The following is a 17,143-nucleotide window of genomic DNA, read 5'->3' on the forward strand; positions in this document are numbered from 1 at the left end:
TCACACTCAGAGTTGCGATATTTGCAGTGGTGCTAGATATTTATGGTGTCAATAATGAATTTATAAATATGTTAAATCGGGGTAGAAAAGGTGACTTATGCTAACAATGTTTGACATTAAAATTAAGGAAAACATACCCCACTCCACTCACCATTTGACTAATTATTGTACCTATATTAATTTCAGACTACTGGTATGCTATGATAACACCAAACGGCAGGATATGTAACACCATCATCAGATATACATGTCAGTACTTAGGTGTGATCTTTTTTCCGATCAAGTACGTTTTATGGGAGACCCATGTTCAGGGCTTGCTATTCAGAAGTTATATACTTACATCTATTCCTATTGGATGTGTTGAAATGCACGTTTATATAATAAATACAACATAAATCCCAAATAAAGCCAATAAATTGCCCCTTCCATTCATTCTATTTTTATATAATATATTCACGTAGAAAACGCATGAAAACCGAACCGAAGACCATACTCTGTCTCCGCCCGCACTACTTTTTCATGCTTGTGTCTGTTTTCTATTGGCGCTAAAGTTACGTTGCTAGACTCACAGCAAAACTGACATGCATGATAGCCAATTGCTAAAACGGGCCAGACCCTCATGATGATGACGATATTACGGCAGCTCCTATCAAACCTTAGATTCCGGGAGGGGCTGGTTTAGTTGACCGGAAGAGTGAAGTACTGTTTCGACATTGTCAGCCAACGGAGGTGGGTGTCTTGTTAGCAACAGTGGAATTAAATTCAGCTATCTATTCATCAAATAATTTTCCAATTGAACTATGATTTTTAAGACCGAACCTGGGCAAATATGCAATGGAGGTCAATAGTGGTTGGTCTTGTCGTGCTCAGGCTGACTCTCAGTTGTGTGCTATGGCTGGCGTTTGGACTGGGACCTAACGTTAGCTGGGGGTTTAACTTCCCCCTCAACTTCAATTTGCACAGAATAGAACTGTTCAAGGAACAAGATGGGGCAACAGAAACAGTCAACTCTTGGTCACAACGAATCCATGAACACAGAGACGCACAGCGCAAGACGTCGTGCGCCAGTAAAGACGACTCACCTACGAAGACGAAGTCTTATCTTAGCCTCTTCGAAGGAGAGCGGGACGAGTATGACAAGAGATATAGCTCCTTCCCGGACAAACTAAAGACAAAGATGAAGGGAATGGCCAAAGACATGTTCTACTTTGGATATGACAACTATATGAAATATGCCTTTCCCGAGGATGAGCTGAATCCTATTGACTGTGAAGGGAGAGGGCCTGACGTGATCAATCCGTGAGTCATCTCTAGGGCTAGGAGCAATCTGGTAACACGCACGTACAGTTGGCGTCTGTAGTGTAACTTGATTGATTAATCTGATAGGCTGGTAGACAAATGCCATGTCTTGTAAATTTAAGTGCGTACGTTCTGCTTTCAACAGCTCTATTGTGACTGACCACTGTGTTAATGTAGATTTTATAGTTGTAAAAAAAAAAAAAAAAAAGTCTGTTTCCCTGAATTTCTTCATCGGTCATCTAGTCCCCAGGCAAGGGTTCTATATGCTCACCAATTCTAACTTAAATGCTCTTAAGCAACATGTAGCAATGTAAGTATGCCACATACGTTCTAAAATTGGACAACAAAAGGCAAAAAGAGCCAACTTGAACAGATTGTACTTTCTCTCAAGCTGAATCAGGCTTATTTGTTGTAATTGTGATCGTGTTGAATGTGAACCTGTAATTAACCGCCTAGTGCTCCTAATGTAGCCTTTACTTTGGTTAGTTTCAAACCTTTGTTTTCTTTTTATTACTTTTTTTTTCAGGTCAAACATCAACATCAATGATGTCTTGGGAAACTATTCACTGACCCTCATCGACACCCTTGACACTCTATTGGTAACTGTTCTTAATTGGTATTTCGGTTTCTGTCCATGTGAGGTTTTAGGGAAATTATATTCGGTCGCAGGTCTTTTTAACAGTGTTTCTTTCCTAGGTTCTGGGGAATGTTTCAGAGTTTCACAGAGCTGTGAAGCTGGTGATCGACACAGTGTCTTTTGACAAGGACTCCACAGTTCAAGTTTTTGAGGCTAACATCAGGTATTATTTGGAACTTGGAAAAATATTCCCTTAAACTGGTTTCGTTAGCTCACAGTCAAACGATGGAGAAAATAATTATACAACCATGTTGGAGTTGCAGCTAAAATTTCAGTTAACCACAAAATATAGCTTTCTTTCCAACAAGCAAAGAAAACAAGCACAGCAGGTGTTGTGGTGTTTGTGGTTAAAGTAGGGCAAACGGAAGCCCTTATCTAGTGGCAGGAGCCAAGCTCAATGCCTTTCTCTCAACACAGTTGATATTCTGAAACCAGGGACTCGCTCAGTAGTTCCTTCTTTGTCCCTGCAGGATTCTGGGTAGCCTGATCTCCGCTCACATCCTCCTGACTGACCCTAAGCACCCCTTCGGCGACGTGGGCCTTGAGGACTATGACAACGAGCTGCTGCACCTGGCCCATGACCTGGCGGTGCGCCTGCTACCCGCCTTCGAGAACACCGGCACAGGCATTCCCTACCCCAGGGTGAGAGGAGAACGGCGCGGTCCACGCGAGTCGAAGAAAACATTTGTTTAGGGATGCTCCGATACCATTTGTCAGTATCTGAGTGCTGAAGTGCTGAGTGTCTGATCCAATCGGATGTTTACATTTTGTTGATGTGTGATTGAATTTCCGTAATCTTTTCTTTTACAAAACTGTCAAAAATGTCATACCATTTTATATATATATTTATTTTTACAACTTCTCAAGATTTAAGATTGTGGAACATACACAATTTTAACAAGATCTTACTGAAATATGTTTAAATACAAAGTTTATTTGTTGAAATTCTATGGCAAAACAAAGTTTATACTGGCATTATCTTAAAGAGATTTGGTTAAAATCATTGTTCCATGAGTTGATACTTTTAGCTTGATATCGTCTGATCACAGCTTGATAAGTGGCACTAGATTAAGTTTAGGCATCTTAGGGGAGAGCCTGTCTGGCTAATTGAGTGATTCTAAAAGGATAGGCTCTATTGCACCAAACCGGTAGGCCTGCTATTTATCTATGGATCTGAATGGGTTTTGCGATTAGAAATCACCCAGTTAAGTGATACTTTTTAGTTAGCCTGGCGTAAGCTTTTCTTTCTTGCATGAAGTAGCTGGGGTTAGCTATCTAGCCTAAGCTTCTCTACTGTCACCCTTTGAAATACGTGCTTTCAAAGTTTGCAACTACTAGTTTTACTGTTTCAAGTGTAAAGTGGTTCTAGACTGCAGACCTTATTGTTTCCGGTCTGCCTGTCATCAACAATTTACAGGGTTTATCGCACAGTGTTATTACAATGTGTTTCGTGCCTCTCATTCCTCAGGTGAATCTGAAGAGCGGCGTCCCTCCAGACAGCATCAATGAGACTTGCACGGCGGGGGCTGGCTCCCTGCTGGTGGAGTTTGGCATCCTGAGCCGGCTGATCGGAGACTCCACGTTTGAGTGGGTTGCCAGACGGGCTGTCCGTGCCCTCTGGAACCTCCGGAGCAACGAGACCGGCTTACTTGGTGAGCAGAGGCCATTTCGGCGGTTCGTTTGCGCGCATGTATTCGCTTACGTGTACCCATATCTTTCCCCCCCCGTCTTGTTGAACGTCACGGTTTCCCCTTCGACTCCCAGGTAACGTGGTGAACATACAGACGGGTCAGTGGGTTGGCAAGCAGAGCGGCCTGGGCGCGGGGATGGACTCCTTCTACGAGTACCTGCTCAAGTCTTACATTCTCTTCGGAGAGAAAGAAGATTACTGGATGTTCCAGGCGTCTTATGAAAGCATCCAGAACCATCTAAGGAGAGGGTCAGTCCTCCATTTGAGGCCGTGTGTGTGGGTGTACACAGGGTTCTGATCAGGGTTTATTACTGATCTGGCAGTAGGCCGCTGGGTCTCGGTCGCATCGTAGCGGCGATGTGGACTGAGACCGCTCCCACCCGTTCACTTGCAGGAGGGAGTCGTGCAACGAGGGAGAAGGGGACCCGCCGCTGTACGTCAACGTGAACATGTTCAACGGCCGCATCATGAACACCTGGATCGACTCCCTGCAAGCCTTCTTCCCCGGCCTCCTGGTAGAACCCCCCCCCCCCCCCCCTCTGGGAATGGCGCGCAGCTTGGCCCTCCACATGTCAATCAACATTAGCCCAGTCAATGTAGTTTCGGTAGACTGTTGTGGCGCGTTCATGCCAGCAGCGTTCCTCCTCTTCATGCTGGGGTTTTCCCCCTGCGTTGACCTCTGACCCTGCACTGTACACCTCAGGTTTTGAACGGTGACGTGGAGGAGGCCATTTGCCTGCATGCCTTCTACTACGCCATCTGGAAGCGCTTTGGGGCCCTGCCAGAGAGGTACAACTGGCAGTTACAGGCGCCTGACGTGCTCTTCTACCCCCTGAGGCCGGAGCTGGTGGAGTCCACCTATCTGCTGTACCAGGTAATACGCTGGAGACAAGCTCTAACATACAGGGTTGCCCGTTTTTATGTCATTAGCCGCTCCTAGTGATCTTATTAATTTCCCCGCACAGGCAACCAAGAATCCTTTCTATTTGCACGTGGGAATGGATATCCTTGAGAGTCTGGAGAAAAATGCCAAAGTCAGGTATGAGACAGCGATGTGGATTAACAAAAAAAGTCACATTAGCGTTCCCCAGACTGACGCGTGTCTTTCACAGGTGCGGGTACGCCACTCTGCACCACGTAGTAGACAAGTCCAAAGAGGACCGCATGGAGAGCTTCTTCCTCAGTGAGACCTGCAAATACCTTTACCTGGTACGTATCCCTGGGCATCGGCTGTCCTCCCAGCTAACAAGACCGCTTTTGCTCGTCGCTAGCCCCGTGACCCATCTCTCCCCCTAGCTGTTCGATGATGAGAATCCACTGCATAAGTCAGAGAACAAGTACATCTTCACCACGGAGGGCCACATGGTGCCTATCGATGAGCGCTTCCGGGAGAAGCAGTGGAGCGACGTGTTCCCCTTGGAGGAGGCCGCGCAGACCGCCCGGGACACCTCCGACAGGCTTTCCTCCAACACTAGTAATGTAATGACCTAGCGTCTGGAAACGCGTACTATTACCATGATCAACTAGCAGCACTGGATGATATACAGACATGATTTACGTAACTTTACTTCATATTGAGGACTTGTTGTATTTCGTACAAGTCATGCTCTGCTTCCTCTCCTCAGTTTCAGTCATCCTCTCTGCTTCCTCTCCTCAATTTCCATCATCCTGTCTCGTCTCTGCTTCCTTTCCTCAGATTCAATCGCCCTGTCTCGTCTCTGCTTCCTCTCCTCAGTTTCAGTCATCCTCTCTGCTTCCTCTCCTCAATTTCAATCGCCCTGTCTCGTCTCTGCTTCCTCTCCTCAGATTAAATCGCCCTGTCTCGTCTCTGCTTCCTCTCCCCAGTTTCAGTCATCCTCTCTGCTTCCTCTCCTCAGATTCAATCGCCCTGTCTCGTCTCTGCTTCCTCTCCTCAGTTTCAGTCATCCTCTCTGCTTCCTCTCCTCAATTTCAATCGCCCTGTCTCGTCTCTGCTTCCTCTCCTCAGTTTCAGTCATCCTCTCTGCTTCCTCTCCTCAATTTCAATCGCCCTGTCTCGTCTCTGCTTCCTCTCCTCAATTTCAATCGCCCTGTCTCGTCTCTGCTTCCTCTCCTCAGATTCAATCGCCCTGTCTCGTCTCTGCTTCCTCTCCTCAGATTCAATCGCCCTGTCTCGTCTCTGCTTCCTCTCCTCAGATTCAATCGCCCTGTCTCGTCTCTGCTTCCTCTCCTCAGATTCAATCGCCCTGTCTCGTCTCTGCTTCCTCTCCTCAGATTCAATCGCCCTGTCTCGTCTCTGCTTCCTCTCCTCAGATTCAATCGCCCTGTCTCGTCTCTGCTTCCTCTCCCCAGATTCAATCGCCCTGTCTCGTCTCTGCTTCCTCTCCCCAGTTTCAGTCATCCTCTCTGCTTCCTTTCCTCAGATTCAATCGCCCTGTCTCGTCTCTGCTTCCTCTCCTCAGTTTCAGTCATCCTCTCTGCTTCCTCTCCTCAATTTCAATCGCCCTGTCTCGTCTCTGCTTCCTCTCCTCAGATTCAATCGCCCTGTCTCTTCTCTGCTTCCTCTCCTCAGATTCAATCGCCCTGTCTCGTCTCTGCTTCCTCTCCCCAGTTTCAGTCATCCTCTCTGCTTCCTCTCCTCAGTGTGAATCATCCTCTCTGCTTCCTCTCCTCAGTGTGAATCATCCTCTCTGCTTCCTCTCCTCAGTGTGAATCATCCTCTCTGCTTCCTCTCCTCAGTGTGAATCATCCTCTCTGCTTCCTCTCCTCAGTGTGAATCATCCTCTCTGCTTCCTCTCCTCAGTGTGAATCATCCTCTCTGCTTCCTCTCCTCAGTGTGAATCATCCTCTCTGCTTCCTCTCCTCAGTGTGAATCATCCTCTCTGCTTCCTCTCCTCAGTGTGAATCATCCTCTCTGCTTCCTCTCCTCAGTGTGAATCATCCTCTCTGCTTCCTCTCCTCAGTGTGAATCATCCTCTCTGCTTCCTCTCCTCAGTGTGAATCATCCTCTCTGCTTCCTCTCCTCAGTGTGAATCATCCTCTCTGCTTCCTCTCCTCAGTGTGAAAGGATCCCAGAGGAGCGGAGGTACTCGCTCCCTCTTAAAAGTGTGTACATGAGACAGATTGATCACATGGTGGGACTGTTCTGAGCTCTCTGAGCACAGGACGCCCGTGAGACAAGTGCACTTTATGTGAAGAGGAGTGGAGAAGGACCCATGGAGCTTCAGCTCACCTCCTGCCCAGCTGCTCTGATGCTCAGGACACTAGGATGCCTATGAAAAAGAATGAGTATTATCCTTTTGTGGTATTGTTCCATAACATGCATCAGTCAGTGTTCACAGGGGGACATTTTCTAAAGTGTCCAGCAGGAAGAGGTTTTTTGTAGACCTAATCTGCAGACATTCTGTGAGTGTGACTCATTGGGTGGTAGGTTTGGTGTCATTATGTCGTTTGGGGATTGTGTTTCTAGGTATTCTAAATCTACGTCTGGTCTGGGGACTGTTGTTGATACAATGTCTGCTCATAGGCCTCTTATAATGTCCCAGGGGTTTTTTCTGAAAGTAAAAAAAGGTTTTCAGAGGCCACAGCTTGGCTCATCAATCTTTTATTTTTTTTAAATCTTTTTTTAATATATATATTTTTAATCCATATTTAGGTACCTGTGTAATGTGATATATGCAAATCACCCAGTGGTCCTGCACTACGGCATATGAATGGATGTGGTTTCATGTGTCATTACAGTGAGATGTATAATCACATGGACCCTTGTGCCTTAGGCTTTTTGGTACCTTACTGATACAGCTTTGACTAGATTATAATGAAGCCAAGATGGCTGTGATAAAGAGACTGGTTCTTCCATTAGGAGTCCACCCCATAAGGTGGAAATGATTCTTTAGGACAATATCATTAAACTGATCACCGCACATGCAGTTCATACTGTCATAACAATGTTTGAACAAAGCCATAAATGTCATATTTTCAGAAGGATGTGTAAGAGTCTTGTCGGTATCGATTGAACAACCGTTTTTATAGTATTCATGTGAAATGAAGGGCTGTATGGCTGCCTGTAGTCACAGGCCAATTCAGATTTTTCAACCAATTGTATCATGTCTGGAAAAAGATTTTGTGGAAAACGATCAAGGCAAAATACGAATATCCAGTTAAAAACGAAATATAAGACCGGAATAGGGCTACTTGTGAAAAGGCAGTTTACGTTGTCAGACATTTATTGCAGATATGTTTTGTACACAGGTTGGGCTGTTTTGTTTTAGTTCTCATTTGTTTTAGTCACCAAGTATATCCAAAGTATCAGTAGACAATCAACCTGAACAAATTGACATATCTCCATGTGGGTCCTTCACATAATGGTGCCAACAATATTTTAAATAACAGTAGGCCTGGACTGGGACAAGAAATGAACCCAGGCATTTCTAACCGCAAGGCCCATTTTCTTCCTTTGACTTATTTGCACTTGTTTTCCTCAGGGCCAGTCACTTTTCTTGAGGTGCCTATTACCCAGGTCATTTATAATGTTGTGCAAAAATTTGACGTGCCGACTGAGCCCAGTCTGCCTCTGAGAAGCAGTATGACGGGAAACTCAGGGATTTTCTTTGGGATTAAGTTTTAATCTGGTGTTAAAAATGACTGTCTTCTTGACATCCAGCTGTGCTTCCGTTGCCTGTGGAACATCCTTGTTATGTTTTAACATAACTGTAATCCGGTCTTAATAAATTTGAAAGTTACCTAAGTGGACTTTTCAACTCAACAGTACTTTATGGTTTTAATGTCTTTCTCTTCATTTCTGAAAAAACTCTTAATGTGAAATAAAGTATAAACAATAACAACACAGGTGAAGAGGTTTGTTTTCTAAAGAAGCTTTAATATCTTAATTTCTGATACACATATTTCTTCATTTCTGTACAGGATGTGTGGCCTAAAGACCTAATTTATTCAAATTATTTTGTGACCAGGTTTTCACAGACGTTAGAGTACGGCATCATTACTAGCCAGTCACTTATCAGTTAATAATTCTACATACAAGTTACCCTTCTGCTTTTAGGGCCTTCCCATTGCGCCCTCTATGCTTATAGTTTGGTGTTGAGTCAGTCCGTAGTGCTAAAGATCTGCTCCAGAGAGCAATTGAAAGGTCATTTCTGATCGGTGTGACATGCAGCGTTTATTGTGAATTCAGAATGCCTTATATCTATACATACAAACCAATTTCACAGATGAATGGGTATTGTAACGTTTTGTAATACAGGTTGAAGTGTGTCTGCTGATGTGGCCGTCTTGTTTCCGGCTAGTCCCCGGGCTGTTACTGAAGCGCCAATCGACAGCTATTCACATATACTGTCTGGGAAGAGAAGCACTTGCTGACAAGTGTTGACCTTTCAACTACAGTTTGCATAGCGCTGTAATGAAGAGGATTTCCTATTTCAAGTTTGACTATGAGTTAACAGTTCTGTACAGATTAGATTCTCTTTGACATTAAACCTCAGAGTTCCTGTTCCAGGTCTCAAATGAACTGAATGTCTTTGGTTATGCTGTGTTCCAATAATGTCTGTGTGAGTGTCTGTATGTGGTGTTCTCTTTTGAAAGGCAGCTTGCAGAAACTTGCCCATCTTGGTCCCATTAGTCTGGTCTTCTTCAGGAGATCGGTGCCCAAAGTTTGAATGGTGGGGTGGGGGGTTGTAAACTGAAACTTTGAAAAAGAGAGAGAAGATTGTTGTAAAGAAATAGCAGCGCGTGCCACTGGTTGGGGACCGTGAGATGTGCTAGTTTGTAGTGTGTCATGTTGCCCCTTCCAGTGAAATTACTATATGGTTTATGGCCTTTGTGATTCAACAGACATAGTTCTACTGGCAGGCATTCTTTCAGTATCGTAAAGTCCCACTTACCTATATGTCTCCTAGAAGAGCCCACAGTCTTTGAGGTTTTCTTTGATGATGATATCAGTTACAGCGTCAAACACAAACTTGACGTTCTCTGTGTCTGTAGCACAGGTCATGTGTGAGTAGATCTCCTTGATGTCTCGTCGCAAGTTGAGATCCAGGAACTGGAGTTTTATGTAGTTACCAGCATCCTCGTACGTGTTGGGGCCTACAGAGAATCCAACAATATTTTAGCAATTGTCAAGACTCAACAGAACTGAAATAACAGCTGTCTTCAGGGGTTCCCAACCTTTTTTACTGTACCACAAACAGAATTTTGCTACTCCTGAAGTAACCTTAGTGTCATATACAGCTCCGGAATAAATTGAGACCACTGCACGTTTTTCTTTCCTTTTCAAAAAAGTTGAAAAGGAAAGTTTTGAGTGAGGAACAGAAGCGTTCAATTTGCAGTGGTCTCTCAATTTTATCCCTTCTGGTCCTCACTCAAAACCTTCCTTTGCAACTTTTTTGGAAAGGAAAGAAAAAGGTGCAGTGGTCTCTTAATTTTTTCCTGAGCTGTATGTTCTCATGTACCCCCAGGGTCCTAGTACCTCTGGTTGGGTACCTGTGAATACAGTTTGTTTTAGCCGGTGCGAGCCGGGTTGTGAACCTACCATCGTAATCGGGGAAGCACATGCTTAGGTGAGCCTTCTTGATCTTCTCAGTGAAAACATCTTTCTTGTTGAGGAAGAGTACAATAGAGGTGGCAGCAAAGTACCGGTGGTTGCAGATACTGTTGAACAGGTGGAGACTCTCGTGCATTCGATTCTTCATGAGGAGAACATTGGAAGAAATTAGAAACCTATAGATCACAGGTGTCGAACCGGTTCCACAAAGGGCCGAGTGTCTGCAGGTTTTTGGTTTTTCCTATAAATTGGTTCCTAGTTCATACCTACACAACCAGGTGAGGGTAGAAACTAACCAATCAGTGACCTAATTAACCAATCAAGTACAAGGAGAGAGCAAAAACCTGCAGACACTCGGCCCTCCGTGGAACCGGTTTGACACCTCTGCTATAGATTCACGTACATACAAACTAACAATGAATTTTGCTACAATTGTAATTTCTCTAAAATGCTACCTTAATCTTAGTGTCTATGATATGATGATAATGTTTCAAAACACTAACTCAATCTTGTGTCTTTGATGTGAGGCGATGATGTTTCTTACCACTTCATCGTCCTCCACCAACACCATGTCGTATGCGCTCAGAGCAGCAATGAATATAATACAGGTCACCCCCTCAAAACAGTGGATCCATTTCTTCCTCTCTGAGCGCTGGCCACCCACGTCAAACATCCTGCAGAAGAGTACAACTGGCATCTTGTTGATCAACGGATTTTATTACTATGCTCCTATGCTGCTGTAACTATGTCGTTAGTATTTTATCACCAGGTTACTTAAGAGTCCTGTAGCCTTTCAGTGTTTCAGTGTGTGATTCTGATCATTGTGGATAGATGCATGTGTCATTTGTCTTTCATTGTGTTTTTAGCCTCACCTGAAGTTGAGGTCTTTTAAACCGAACTGGGTCTCTATGATACCAGTGGTCTTCACTCGAGATCGCAGCATGTCCTGCTCAGTGGGAACATATCCAGGCTGGATCAGCCTCTCCAAGTCATTCAGATAGCTAGTTGAGGGAGGGAGGGAGGTCATGGTCAACCAGCCTCCTCTGTCCGGTTCATCAATACACATTTTTAAATGAAATTATTTGAAGCTTCATTTAAGCCAGCGGTTAAGTAATGGAACTAATTAAAATCAGGCGCTGAGTTTGAAGGGATCTCTAGAGTTATCCATCCAGGAGACTTTCTCTGCAGGTTAACAATAATGGAACATATGTAATGACGTGTCATGTGTGTTCTCTTCTCTATCTGCTCATAGAGGACTCGTTTCCGGTCTGGATTCAGTCAGAAACTTGCTTTTATGCACTGCAGCTAATACAAGCTATCATTGCCTATTCAAGCCACAACACTACCTGCTTCCCTATTCGAACCAGGCTTTTTATATGCATCTGGGAAATCAGCCCTGTGTGAACTGGATGTGACGGTCATGTTTCATTGGAATCGGAGGGAATGGACAGAGATAGAAGTGAAAAACCTACTATCCAGCTGAGTCGTTCAGCTGGTACTCCGAGGACCTGTCGAAGCATGCCTGGATACCAGTGTCCTTCCACAGCCGGAGAATGATGTCAGACAGCTCCTTGGGCATGGTCCCCTCCTCTATTGTATCTGCCAGGTGCATGAGCTTCCTGGAGTCGTCCTATGAACGCACGCAAGACGCATGAAAAATAAAACACAATCCGTACTTGATTACTACACCTTGTTTGACAAATGATTTTACACCGTATCCCAAATAATATCATTCCTGAGTTAGTGTTGCTGGTAGATGTGACGACTGGCTTTGACCTCTAAACACTAGTAGGGACAGTTTACAGTAGCTACCTGAGCAGAAGTATCACCATAGCTGATGTTGAGTTGAGTCATGCCCTTTACGATGGCCATGATGGACTGAAGGGTGTTGCTGTAGATGATGGTAATGAACTCCAGAGACTCTTCCAGACTGTAACCGTCTTGATGGATAATTCTGTTGTGAGAAGCCCAAGATGATGTTTACATTTGCCATTAAAGACAAAGTGGTCAGCATTATATAATGAGACACAAGTGGTTGCTAAGATGAAGATTGTTACATTTACCATTTGAGACAAATTGGTCTGCATTATGTAATGAGACACAAGTGGTTGCTAAGGGCCCCCTGACCACTAGTGGGCCCCAAATCAAATAATGTGTACATACTGATGAGCCACAACATTATGACCACCGGCCTAATGTGCTGTTTGTCCTCTGTATGCCGCCAAAACATGTGCTGACCTGCCGAGGCATGGACTGGTCTTGAAGGTGTCCTGTGGTATCTGGCACCAAGACATCAGCAGCAGATCCTTTAAGTCCTGTAAGTTGTGAGGTGGATCCACCGTGGATCGGACTGTTCCAACAAATCCCACAGATGCTCAATTGGATTGAGATCTGGGGAATTTGTAGGCCAGGGGGACACCTTGAACTCTTCGTCATGTTCCTCAAACCATTCCTGAACAATGTGTGGCAGGGTGCATTATCCTGCTGAAAGAGGCCACTGCCATCAGGGAAAACTGTTGCCATGAAGGGGTGTACCTGGTCCACAACCATGTTAAGTCTGTGGCACATGTGAAGTCCACATGAATGGCCAGACCCAGGTTTTCCCAGCAGAACACTGCCCAGAGCATCACCCTCCCTCCATCGGTACTTGTCTTCCCACAGTGCATCCTGGTGCCGTCGCTTCCCAGGTAGACGGTGCAGATGTACACGGCCGTCCGCAGGATGTAAAAGAAAACAGGATTCATCGGACCAGGCGACCTTCTTCCACTGCTCCAAGGTCCAGTTCCAACACACGTGTGCCCATTGCAGTCACTTTCGACTGTGGACAGGGGTCATCATGGGCACTGACCGGTCTGGGGCTACGCAGCCCCATATGCAGCAGGGTGCGATGCACTGTGTGTTGTGACACGTTCCTCTCGTAACGTCTTCAAAATGTTCTGTGACTTGTGCCACAGTAGATATTCTGTCAGTTCTGACCCGATGCGATAGCTTTCTTTTCCCTCACGCATCGATGAGCCTTGGGCGCCCAACACCCTGTTGCTCACACTGTCGCCCATTTTTGGTTTGTCCTTCCTTGGATCACTATCAGTATGTACTCACCACTAATTACCGGGAGCACCCCACAAGCCTTGTTGTTTCAGAGATGCTCTGACCCAGTCATCTGGCCATAACGATTTGGCCCTTGTCAAAGTCACTCAGGCCTTTTCTCCTGCCTATTTCTCCTGCATCCAGCACAGTGACTATAATAACTGATTGTTTTCTTACAATCTAATCTACCCAGACCCTGACATGTTAGGAAATGATCAACGTTATTTGCTTCACCTGTGGGTGGTAATAATGTTTTGGCTCATCAGTGTATATACAGAGTACGAATGAGGCCGTTTTATAGATTTATTTGTTTTAACTGTCATTAGGTAAGTTAGTACAGCCAGCTATCTAAACCTTGTAGTAAACATGGATACATATTTGTATCTTGGTAGTAAGATGCCCAGGAGCCCTGACAGGAAGTTGTTTAACACTTAAAAATGGTATCCATGCTCTATGGCAACATGCATGAAATGACAGAACATTAGCTTCAAGCATTTGTCTCGTGGCCACCAAGAGTCCACTTAAATGCTTTGCCTGCTGTCTTAGGACCTAAAATGATTTCCCATGGTTTTATGATTGCACTTGGCACAGATATGTTGCTGGACTTACTTCATCTGTTTGACGATTGTGCTTTTTCCTGATTCTCCGGCACCTGTACAGAAGCAGGGAAAAAAGCTTTCGTAAAACACAATATACAGAGCTACGGTAAGAGAGGCATATGGTAGGACATAATGAACTCCATGGTGACGCATTAGAAAGGATACATCAGTCTGCATTGGGGAACCGTAATCGCTTACAGTACCATACATGGCCACTAGGAAGCAGTGTGAAACGATCTGGGTAATACCAATTACGGGGAAACAAGGGAGTGAGAATCTCACAGCAAATCCCAATCCAGCCCCAGTCCCCTTCATGGTGACATGTTTCTGATGAAACTCCGAAGGTGACTTCTACAGAATGGCTAGGGGTTTAAAAACACATCAACTTCAGAAGCACTCTTCTGACTTGATTGACACAATTCAAGGTCCGCTTTTAACTGGAATGAAATTCAAATGTATTCCATCCTATTGTTTTTGAACAAATAAACCTCATTAACATTTGAACATTTCATAGGAGATATTTCATTTTGTGCAGGGGTCAAGTCTCTAAATCAGAAGTAAACAAATACACAATGCTCATAATCTGGTATGCTTACCCTTCTTTGGTGTGACATTGCAGAAGCTAATATAATGCAATCCCTTATGGGATTCCACTTTGCAGGAAGTGGTGACTGCAACATTGCTGGCTCGAAGGGAAGGAGGCACTGGAGGGTCTAATTAGCCCCTTGCGCCCGTGACCATTTTTGCTTCTTCATCTTTGAGACACTTGAACCAATGACTGGAGACATGTGAAGGCCCAGATGGAGGGCCAAGGGTAGAGTGGAGGGGCAGTGGTTCATTTGGGATTTACCACCAAAGTGTACTTCCTTCCTTCACTTTGGCTCTTTCCTCCTTTCTCCTCTCTTGCTGTTCCCTCCATTTTCTTGGTTGTCTGGTTGTGGCTCCTGTTCAGTGCCCTGGCTCACAGAGGATCCACACTCCAGCCTAAGCCTGTTATTACTGTCCTAAGCCCTTTTGTAGGTGATGTCAGGTAAAACATTTTCTATCTCCTATATTCACAGGCGATTTCACTCAAATTGTTTTCTATGAGTGGTCCATGTCATACCTGCTGAATGTAAACTATAACAAACAGTACTGTGCAAATGTCTTAGGCACCTAAAAGTCGAACTAAGGCCATTTATTTTGGTAGATAGTATTCTAATAAAAGAAATATATATATATATATATATATATATATATATATATATATATGTACAAGACATATAAATAAATAATATAATAATAATATATATATTTTTACAAATAAACACTATCGAAATAGATGACTCTAGTTAGAATTTCAGGTGTCTAAGACATTTTGCACAGTACTGTACTTTAGCAATGTTTAAACAGTTTATACCTGGTAGGGGTCATCTTGGCAGTATTAATATTTCACATATTATTCAAACCCAGTCTGTGAGTTTATTTAACCACTGAAAATAAAGGTACTGCGTAAAATAGGGTGTTCATTTATTATGGCAGCATTTGGACATGGCATAGCTATGATAATAATGAAAAGGTTTATTCAAAACTTTTTTTCTACAATTTATACTTTGGATCCAAATATGGGTTTGTAGGTATATACAATAGTAAATACTTACACAGAGTATATAATATTATTTGGGTGGCAAGATTTATTTCATCTTGTGAGCTCAGAGATTTGAACCAGTAACGCTGTTTTGTCATTGGCACAACGCACTAACCTTGAGGCTACCTGCTGGTCCCATAGGTCCAGGGTGTTGAGGTCAGCAGGACTATAATAGATTTGCCTGAGGTTACTGAGGGCTGCTGTGTGGGGTAGTGTGGGTTTAAGCCTTCTGTACTGCAACAGTTGTTGTTTTAGGATTACTAAGGGATTGAGGTGATTAATTACCAAAGTGTATCGAACAACGGTGAGGCAGCTAAGGCTGGATAAGATACGACGTCCCCCCCAGGCTCCTACAGAGTGACTGGCAATCAGTCGCACCAGTGTTTCTACTGCTGAATGTAATCTATCTGAATATCACCCGTTTCACTCCATTATATTAGCATAATAAGACAACAAGAAAGAAAATGTATTTCCATCAACTTTGACATTTCTATCGATTTCTCAGGAAGGAAGGTGAAGGAATGAAACATAATGAATGTAAAGATCTGTTCAGGTAATATTGTGTTTGGGAGATGTTGTGGTGTCAGTTATCAAACTTGGTTTACCTTCACGGCTCCCAGCTAGTTCTAAGAACCAGACCTGTGTGATTAAAGATGAATGCCATACAAGATAACATTTTCTCCTCCCAGAAGTCCACATTATTCAACAACCTGAATGGTGATGCGGATAATTACATTTAAGTCATTTAGCTAGGCCCTTATCCAGCACGACCTATAGTATTACCCACATTTCCGACCTGGTACCCATTGGGAATCGAACCCACAACCCCTGATGTTGCCAGAGGCCATGCTTTTACAATTCTCTCAAAGCTAAACAGTGACAAAAATCATGCCTTCATCTTCTGTTAGCATCTCTCATCAAGGTACATTGTTTACTGAGCAACCATTTCACATATTTATATTACATATGTGTTAAGTAAACTTTTCTGACACAGACCTCAGGTCAGATTACTGCCAATTACTGGCCCGTCATTTAGGGCCATAAATGGCCTACAGGGACTGAGTAAATTTCAGAGATGTTCAGATATCATGTTCTGATGAGACAACACATCACATACTCAACCCAGGCTTTCCCCCAGAGGACCAGATAGGCAGACTTTACCCAGAAGCAGTAGCTTGACAGTCCTGGCATCCTTGTCAGCATCCTCCTTCAGTTTCTTCTCCAGTTCTTTGGAGTGCTTATCCTCTGCGCTCGCTCCGGCCCCCATTCTCACAGCCCCCCTTTGACCCTGAAATGCTCAAAACCGAAAGCTGGAACCTAGCTGATTGCCTGGTGGGCCGACCGGTGCCGTCAACTACAAGGAGCTGGCACGTCCTCTAGCAAACTTTGGAGAGGCGAATGTCAAAGTGTTTTGGAGTCTTAGAGAAGATTTTGGATATCCCCTGTCCATCTGACAAGGGTTGGCCAATAGGGCTCAAGGACAGGACACTCTTGGGGCAGGAGGAGCGGGAGGCAGGGTTTCACAGGCGTAGGAGTGACCCCACCCTTTTTCAGGTTGGGCTTTAGGGGGACTTTGCTTTGGTCAGCAGAAGAAACACATCGGCTCAAGTGCTTATAGACACAGTTCTCAGCTCCCTTGATTAGAATAAGGACGGTATCGATATTATCC

General features: G+C 44.3%; 3 protein-coding genes across 5 annotated transcripts; 2 read left to right on the top strand and 1 right to left on the bottom strand.

The window, feature by feature from the left end:
* The first annotated feature begins 70 nt into the window (after positions 1-70).
* Positions 71-8,449, top strand: edem1 (ER degradation enhancer, mannosidase alpha-like 1). Of its 2 annotated transcripts, none has more exons than XM_010896104.3 (12): positions 71-1,299; positions 1,826-1,898; positions 1,996-2,099; positions 2,407-2,578; positions 3,405-3,588; positions 3,701-3,875; positions 4,021-4,141; positions 4,330-4,500; positions 4,592-4,665; positions 4,739-4,835; positions 4,923-5,105; positions 6,665-8,449. In XM_010896104.3, exons 1-12 carry the CDS (start codon positions 830-832, stop codon positions 6,752-6,754), a joined length of 1,914 nt encoding a protein of 637 aa, XP_010894406.2. In that variant the 5' UTR covers positions 71-829; the 3' UTR covers positions 6,755-8,449. The 2 variants fall into 2 exon arrangements, with proteins under 2 accessions (XP_010894406.2, XP_010894407.2); XM_010896105.4 differs by lacking the exon at positions 71-1,299 and adding an exon at positions 1,336-1,609.
* Positions 5,112-6,307, top strand: LOC117592889. The gene is made up of 2 exons (XM_034287027.1): positions 5,112-5,986; positions 6,090-6,307. The coding sequence occupies exons 1-2, from the start codon at positions 5,176-5,178 to the stop codon at positions 6,251-6,253; spliced, it is 975 nt and encodes a 324-aa protein (XP_034142918.1). The 5' UTR covers positions 5,112-5,175; the 3' UTR covers positions 6,254-6,307.
* Positions 8,450-8,463: 14 nt separating the features above from the next.
* On the bottom strand, positions 8,464-16,896 carry gnat1 (guanine nucleotide binding protein (G protein), alpha transducing activity polypeptide 1). Of its 2 annotated transcripts, none has more exons than XM_010896107.3 (9): positions 16,636-16,896; positions 13,858-13,900; positions 11,974-12,115; positions 11,634-11,791; positions 11,034-11,162; positions 10,706-10,835; positions 10,150-10,303; positions 9,503-9,704; positions 8,464-9,306 (listed from the first exon to the last, which is right to left on the bottom strand). In XM_010896107.3, the coding sequence occupies exons 1-8, from the start codon at positions 16,739-16,741 to the stop codon at positions 9,514-9,516; spliced, it is 1,053 nt and encodes a 350-aa protein (XP_010894409.1). In that variant the 5' UTR covers positions 16,742-16,896; the 3' UTR covers positions 8,464-9,306; positions 9,503-9,513. The 2 variants fall into 2 exon arrangements, with proteins under 2 accessions (XP_010894409.1, XP_034142917.1); XM_034287026.1 differs by lacking the exon at positions 16,636-16,896 and adding an exon at positions 14,130-15,030.
* Between the last annotated feature and the right edge of the window lie 247 nt (positions 16,897-17,143).

Source organism: Esox lucius, chromosome 17 (assembly GCF_011004845.1).
Source record: "Esox lucius isolate fEsoLuc1 chromosome 17, fEsoLuc1.pri, whole genome shotgun sequence".
Lineage (NCBI taxonomy): Eukaryota > Metazoa > Chordata > Actinopteri > Esociformes > Esocidae > Esox > Esox lucius.

Bases quoted from the DNA above. Each gene is read 5' to 3' on its own strand.
- edem1 (XM_010896104.3), top strand. From the start codon at position 830: ATGCAATGGAGGTCAATAGTGGTTGGTCTTGTCGTGCTCAGGCTGACT. The intron at 3,876-4,020 runs GTCAGTCCTCCA...GTTCACTTGCAG, and splicing joins CAGAACCATCTAAGGAGAGG to GAGGGAGTCGTGCAACGAGG. The intron at 5,106-6,664 runs GTAATGACCTAG...TCCTCTCCTCAG, and splicing joins TTTCCTCCAACACTAGTAAT to TGTGAAAGGATCCCAGAGGA.
- LOC117592889 (XM_034287027.1), top strand. From the start codon at position 5,176: ATGATTTACGTAACTTTACTTCATATTGAGGACTTGTTGTATTTCGTA. The intron at 5,987-6,089 runs CTCTCCCCAGTT...CCTCTCTGCTTC, and splicing joins CCCTGTCTCGTCTCTGCTTC to CTCTCCTCAATTTCAATCGC.
- gnat1 (XM_010896107.3), bottom strand. From the start codon at position 16,741: ATGGGGGCCGGAGCGAGCGCAGAGGATAAGCACTCCAAAGAACTGGAG. The intron at 12,116-13,857 runs GTAAGTCCAGCA...TTCTCACAACAG, and splicing joins ACAATCGTCAAACAGATGAA to AATTATCCATCAAGACGGTT. The intron at 10,836-11,033 runs GTGAGGCTAAAA...ACTCTTCTGCAG, and splicing joins TTAAAAGACCTCAACTTCAG to GATGTTTGACGTGGGTGGCC.